This window comes from Pezoporus occidentalis, unplaced genomic scaffold (genome assembly GCF_034315485.1).
Source record: "Pezoporus occidentalis ecotype Australia unplaced genomic scaffold, CSIRO_AGI_Poc_V1 ctg28, whole genome shotgun sequence".
Classification (NCBI taxonomy): domain Eukaryota; kingdom Metazoa; phylum Chordata; class Aves; order Psittaciformes; family Psittacidae; genus Pezoporus; species Pezoporus occidentalis.
The window spans coordinates 7,532,987-7,540,258 of record NW_026914718.1 but is presented as its reverse complement, the minus strand read 5'-3'; the positions used below and the strand labels follow the sequence as shown (position 1 = coordinate 7,540,258).

General features: G+C 44.9%; 2 protein-coding genes across 3 annotated transcripts in view; one reads left to right on the top strand and one right to left on the bottom strand.

Annotated features, from left to right (window-relative positions):
• Positions 1 to 7,272, top strand: part of KBTBD2 (kelch repeat and BTB domain containing 2) — a 330,011-nt gene that overhangs the window by 259,236 nt on the left and 63,503 nt on the right. The window lies entirely within an intron of this gene.
• FKBP9 (FKBP prolyl isomerase 9) overlaps positions 3,750 to 7,272 on the bottom strand; it is a 31,165-nt gene continuing 27,642 nt past the window's right edge. For both annotated transcript variants that reach the window (XM_062625484.1, XM_062625483.1), the window contains exons 9-10: positions 6,753 to 6,916; positions 3,750 to 5,393 (exon numbers count right to left, since the gene is read on the bottom strand). In XM_062625484.1, the coding sequence (XP_062481468.1) occupies positions 5,211 to 5,393; positions 6,753 to 6,916 (347 nt within the window). In that variant the 3' untranslated portion in view covers positions 3,750 to 5,210. The remainder of the gene's footprint in view (positions 5,394 to 6,752; positions 6,917 to 7,272) is intronic.

The window sequence follows — 7,272 nt, the reverse complement described above, 5'->3', positions numbered from 1 at the left end:
ATATAGCCACAGCTTCAGAAGCGTACTCTGATCTGTTGCAGAAGTTAAAGGTGGTATTGTGACCCTGGTCCTAAAGAGGTCTTGGCTGTATTAGCTCTATTCATTAATAATATAGAGGCAGTCATGTAACTTCCCTAACATGCAATATGGTCATTGTTCCCCTTTGCTTTCTTTTATACACAGCAGGATCTGTGCCATCTTCCATTCCTTAAGGAATACATATACAGGAGAGCCTAGATGAGCATACTCTCCCACCACCAAGTAATAGACCTCTTACTAAACATCCTCTTTCTCTCCAACTTGTGGTCTGTTATCTAAATTCTGACATGGTAGCACCAGTCACATTCAGTCCCAATCAACAGACTGACATCTGTACAGCCACTGGAACTTTTCCAAGGAGGCAAGATGGGGGTAGTTTCTTTACCCCACCTCTCTCTGCAGCCTCTGCAGTGAATTGAAATTTAACCATCCATATATTCCAAATGCATGGCAGAGGCATGCATTGTCACAGGCAGAGACTGCTTGAGAGGTGATGTCCTCCTTGTATGCAACCTACGGTCATGTAATTCCTTACTCCTGGCACAGGGGCAGCCAGATCCCCACACGTGGGACCTTAGAAGCCATCCATTTGTGCAGAAAAACACTTGAACCGTAAGACAACCAAGGTGAGGACAGTGTCCTGGCTGCCTTCCCTTTAGAGCCATGACTCAGGCAGCCGGACACTGAAGAGCTGGCAGCACCCTGGTCATGCCAGTGACAGAAGACCACGGCAGCAGCAGTAGCTGCCTCAGCCCTGACCTGCCAAGAGCCTGTCATCCAAAGCCAGAACAGGGAGAGCTTGAAAGCAGTGAGAGCTGCTGAGTCAGTGGTACACACAAACACACAGAACCAAGTGCTGCAGCTTATGTGTGACTGACAGGAGCAAGTCACAGTACAACCATCCAAGGAGGGTCTGGATGGTTATACTGCAAAACAGAAAGGGAAGGAAGGAGCAGCCTTCTGCACAGTCATCTTCTGCCTTTAGCAGTCTACATTTTGGTTACAGGCACCTACAAAACTTGTTAGCTGAGCTAACATCAAGGTTTGAGCAGGGGGAGAGTTGGTGGTTCTGTGTTTTAAACAAGCAGTCATGCTGGCTCTTTGTCAGAGCTGCCAAATAGAAGTCCAAAAGGCAAAGGCCTTCTCACAAACACCACGGAGCCAGGATGCACTGCTTACTCAACCAGTCTCTGCTTGCAAGGGGCTAATTACCATGCATTACCCCCAAAGTCTACACTGGGACAAAGTTTTCCGTTTACAGGTGGGTTACCTTTGGAATACAGATAACAGTTAAAATGTAGAGCATGTGAGAAGTAGCTGATAGCCACAGCTCCACGGCACAAGATCTGGCAGTAACACACTCTCTGGCACAAGATCATTCTGGCTACAAGCGTAACAGAGTTCCCTGACCCCCCAGAGCATCAGCGAGAAGGTGTGAGACTGGTCTCTGGTGGGCAGGACTGTCCTGCCTCAGGATTTCACATAAACTCACTGGTCCTCCTGCCGGGATTCTTCCTCAGGCTCACCCATCCCAAACCATCACTCCTTCAGCATGATGAGGATCTCATTGTATAACCCACCCATAACTGGGGGGGGGAAGAAAAACAACCAACCAAACCATACACAATAGCACAGACAGAGCAATATGGAAAAGCATTGGGCAACATCTTTAAAAGCAGTTACCCAAGCAGATCTCCAACTACATCTTAATCAGAGCTACTGAAATGACTATTCAGCCTGCCCAGAACCCAAGTGTATCAGAAGGGATCACTTGATGGTTTCCCGACTACAGGGATACTTTAAACTCCTTGCCTTGATAGAGGATTTCAGATCAACCAACCGTGTCCCATGCATTATGTAAGGAAGATTTTCCAATCTCACCTCCAAGTAGGACAATGAATGGTCAGTCTCCAAACATCAGTCCACACTGACAATCACTGAAAGAAAAGGATTCTCACCCTCCCACTAGGAAAGCTCAGACCTCCTGCAGGGTTTTCACCTTCAGCCATTAAATCCTGTCAGTCTCAGACTCTGCATTAGGGGTCTGCCAGAACAGCAAACCTTTTCTAGGACATAGGAGCAACTGAGCCATATTTCAGTCATCTGATAGAGCCCATTTCCTATTCAAAGGGGATCTGTACACAAAATAATTTACTTCTTGAGATAGCATACGTGCAGCTTTTTTGAGAGAATAGGCACCAACACAACCAACCTGAATCAGGAAGTCCACTTTAAAAAACCTACATAGTACTGTACAGTTTAACAACATCCTTTCATCATCCCACTGCCAACCATAGCTCTTGATTATATGGTAACCAGTGGAAAACATAAGATGCATTTTCAGATACGCTCCACTTTTTCTAAATCCCATCTTTTTGTTACACATCTATTGGCTAGAAATAAGAACTGATACATTCAATTCACACTGCCTTCCAAAATCATAAGCAAAATTAACTACAAACAGCATCATCACCGCACCTCTTCCAGAAAGTCCAGTCCCTCTAATTGCTAACCAGATTCTACATTTAGTTTTGGGAAAGAGGTATTATTCACAAAATGTCTTTCCAAGTCAAGTTTCTAATCAGAAACAGTTTGCAACACTGAAAGTGTATTTAATGTATGATTCAACTTAGAAAGAAAGGTATCATACATTTCCCAGATCATTCTGTTGGAGCCAAAAGAGTCTTATTTAAAGTTTAAAGCAAGGAATAAGCAACAAAGTTAAGTGAATTTATAAGTTTTTTGACTCTACTCACAGTATCTGTTCTGTCTCTAGCACATGCCCAAGATCAAGTACTGGGGACCTCTACAGGTTTACAGTTTCCTCCTAATCAGTTACACAGCAGAAAGCACCTCTGTCCAGTTAGGACAAGAAAAACACACAATATAAATACCTGAATTTCTCTGGATGCGCACCCATGTCCCCTTCCTAGTAAGCCTCTAATAACTCCACAACCAACCTCCACCTTTGACTACGGGCAGCTCCCTTTCATCAGCTGGCTACTTAATGGGAATCAGGTGCCCAGGCTGGGAACCTGGCTGCTGCGTTACAGGAGCAGCAGCTGATTGCTGGAGTCTCTCCTTCCCTTGACATCCCTTTTCATATGGCTATTAATGACATGACAAGAGTTATCATCAAGAGTTACTGAGGTGCTGGAGCAGGGCCAGAGAAGGGCAACGGAGTTGGTGCAGGGCCTGGAGCACAAGTGTGATGGGGAACGGCTGAGGTACCTGGGGGGTTTAGTCTGGAGAAGAGAAGGCTCAGGGGGGAAGGCTGAGGGGATCTTACCACTCTCTACAACTACCTGACAGGAGGATGGAGCCAGGAGGGGACTGCTCTCTGCTCCCAAGGAACAAGGGACAGGACAAGAGGAAACGGCATCAAAGCTGCACCAGCGGGGAGGTTTAGATGGAGATGAGGAGCAATTCCTTCCCCCCAAAGGGTGCTCAAGCATTGGAACAGGCTGCACAGGGAGAGCACCAAACCTCAGACACAATGCCCAGGGAGGTTGCTTTCACTAACCTGAGGAATGAAACGTTGTTCCTTATAATCCTAGTTTAAAGCATTTTTCCTGAAGACTAATAGCAGTATTGCCCATACTCAGGTTAAGCCTGCGTTGTGCAGGAGGAGAGTGCTGCACCAAGGGGTCCTGCTTCCTTTCAAGCTCCCAAAACGGGGGAAAAAGAAAACAAAGAAATGTTAGCAGTAATAATTCATCAACATTTTATTTAACAAAAAGATCAGTAACCCGACATTTAATGGTATCAAAACAAAATATTTCACTCCTCCTTCTATAACAACTGTATTAAAAAACCCAATACAAAATGTTTTCATCCAATTGAAATACCAGGTTTTAAAAAGCAGGTCTCAGGGAGCTCCCAACCCACACATACAGATCAAGAAAAGCAAGAAACTAGACACAAAGCAGATAATGGAACACAACTCCCCTTCTCCTTGTCCTCAACAGTGTCTCATCGGATGTGTGTTTGTGCTCTTTACATGCAGTGTACTGAGGGGGAATCATACTAAGGGGGTCTGTGTATTTCCTACTCAACAGCCTGCCATGTCTACAGACCTAATGGGTCCGTGTCTCGAGTACACCCCATTCCAGCTGCACCCCTAGGGCTGATCCGGTATGGAGGGATAGGCCAGAACCTTTGCAGACTCAGAGTTCTGTTCCTTGGTTGTGTCACTGTCATTTTGGGTGTTTGCCATGCCAGACTGCTCTGCTCCAAGTCCTTCCTCCTCACTCTAACCATTCCCAATACAGGGGACAGATGCCCAACACAACATCAGTTGTGTCCCGTATTTATGACAGTATTTGGACCCTGGAATACTAATATGTGAAGTCTAACAAAACTATAAATAAGGTGGCAGCCAGGGAGGTGTGGGCATCGCTGTGGGGAACTGTTTGAACAGGCCAGCCAGAGTCAAGGTTATTAATGAACTACAAGGCAGCTGGTAGCAGACTTTTACTCCATCAGGTGAAAACCCAGCACACACATGGGTACAATTCTAGGCCTGTTTAATTTAATTCACAGCTTACGGAATTCTGCAATGGCATAGCTAGCAGCTGCATGCTCTGCAATTCGCATGTCAGATGGCAAATAGTCCTGGGAGTCTGTTCAGCTACTGGAAAGAGAGCTCATGCATTCTGAAAAGAGCTGGGCTCAACTGCTGCCCATTTTACAGGTTATTTTCGTGGGAAATGTTTGCTGGTTCATTTTCCTGCACAAATATTTCACGTACAGAAGGTATCTTAAAATTCTTTTAAAAGCACTCAGTAAGTTTTTTCCCTACCACCCACCCACCCACCCACCCATTCATCCATCCATCAGCCCATCCATCCCAAATGATTCACCCATCCCCCCTGTGTGTTGTTCCATGAGAACATCTAATCTTTAGCATAAAGCCAGGCCCTGTGGCTCAGGTCCAGCTGTATACTCTATCTGTTGGCACATCCTAACTTGAGGCACTGAACACTTTCTTCAAATAGACCTAATGATTCCAACTGCAAACCCTCTTCCCATGTAGCAGCCTGCCAGCACAGTGGACAGCCGCAGGCTGGCTGGCTGAGTGCTGACCTTTCAGAAACATGCCCGCCCAAACCTCTTTCAGTACGCACGTTCAAACAGTAGCTCAGTTCAGGACTTCTTTGCTTTTTGGTTCTTTACAGTTCATCATGTCCTTCTTTGGCCTCCTGGTCCTTCAACTTGAATTCTTCAGCAGTAACTTTACCATTTCCATCCCGGTCTTGATTGGTGAACATGTTTTTCACAATCTTTTCAAAATCAAACCCCGGAGCTAGTTTTCCTTTACCCGAATCAACCTGAGCTTGTATGTACTCTGAAAACTGTGTGGAGAGAAAGGGGGAGAAGAAAGCTCACAGTGAGACAGGCATTTAAAACTGAAAGAGTATTTACAAAAGCAGTACTTACCTGCTGTTGACTGTTAGCATTTTACTAAGTGTATGTAAAAGTACACACACATAATGCTAACAACCTAAACTGGACTAATTTGGACAGACATGTGAGGTTAAATTGCTCTTTGTGGATTTCCTCACTTACTCCAGTGGGTCCTGGACCCCTAACAAGAAAAGCTATTTTTCATAATTTAAGGGGACAATGAGTTGAACAGAGAGTGACACAGAACATGGACGGGGTGGGTTAATTTCACAGGCCAATGCAAGCAGCTCACACTGTAAAAGAAACATCTGCCTGCATCTTACAAGAAACCACACATAATGAAAAAAGAGTGAAACAAGGAAATGAGACTTTGAGTATCAGAATACCATGAGATTTGCTAAAGTCTCTTCAGGCATTATGCCTCTGGCTTGCCTCCATAGTAAGAAAGGTTCCAAGGTTAGTTTTCCCTTAAAGTCCTTTTCCTGATATGTATGATGAAGTTATTCAATGTGATGAGACAACATCTGACAGAAGCCTTACTGCTGGCTTGCCAAAGACAAGAAGTCCACAGTCAAACACAACTTCTTCAACTCCTGTGAGCTCTGGCACCTCTTGTTAAATAAGCTTCAGCAAGAAATGCTACTCCTGACATTAACTTACACCTCCTAGGTCAAGCACTTCTACCTCCTCAGCTTCTCCCTCTCCTCCTTGCTAGGTGACCAGAAGGATGTGCCAGCAACAGTCACATCCAACACCATTCATTCCCTAGGGTGCTAAAAGCACTTTTCTATTAGGCAAGAGCAAAAGTGGAGGTAAACACAAGAGAAGATGGAGAAGGAAGGAAAAGAAAGAGGTGGAAAAGAGTGCTAGGGGAAGGGAAAATGAGACTCTGGTTTTACCCCACTGGCTTGTTAAAACGCTCAAAAGCATCTCATGCTGTTCCATAGGGCCCCAGCCCACCCTTTGAGTGCTGCTGGCAACAGTACTCCAGCGAGGAAGGACACAGAACAGAATGACAGAGAAAGGTGAAAAGACAGAGTTACGAAGAAACTAAAAAAATACAACTCCTTTCTTAGCCATTCTTACATTACTTCTTTTTGGTTCCATCTCTAAGGCTAAATAACCACATTTTAATTGACATGTTGCCTTCCTGTTGACAACAAACACCATGTCAAAGAAGAGGGGAAGAGGAGGGGAAGAGGAGAGATCCCATTCTTCAACATCTGCAGTGATGGTGTTAGAAGAAAGCACCCTGATGATGGTAGTAGGAGAAAATCACTGCAAGTGTTCTCATTGTTTCAGCTTACCTCCTCCAAAAGAACCTCTCCATCGTGATTCTGGTCTATTTCTTCAAACAGATTAGGAGAGACTTCCCCATTCCACACAAACATGTACCCTTCGGGCAAGCCAGACACCAGCTCCAGCAGTTCGATGTCAAAAACCAGTACAGCACTACCAGGCACTTCTCCTTCTGTCACAACAAATGGCAGAGGGGCATGATCTTCTCTTACACTGAAGGATGTATATCCTTTCAATCCACAACTAAATTTCTCTTTCTCCTCCAACAGCACCTTCTCTACTGCAATCCCCAAACCCCGTGATCCCAAACCACCAAATCTTCTGTTCACTTCAGCAGAGGTGACCAAGACATGAAGGAAGCTTTCAGAATAAAACTGCATCCTTTTTTTTGTTTGTTTGTTTTTACTTATAAAACTGTATAAAACATTTTCCTTTATCTCCCCCATACACTGTGTATTGAGGTGCTAACTGACACTCAGGAGTGCTGCAGCAGCTTGAGATGCTGAAACCATGGAAGGAAGGAGTTTG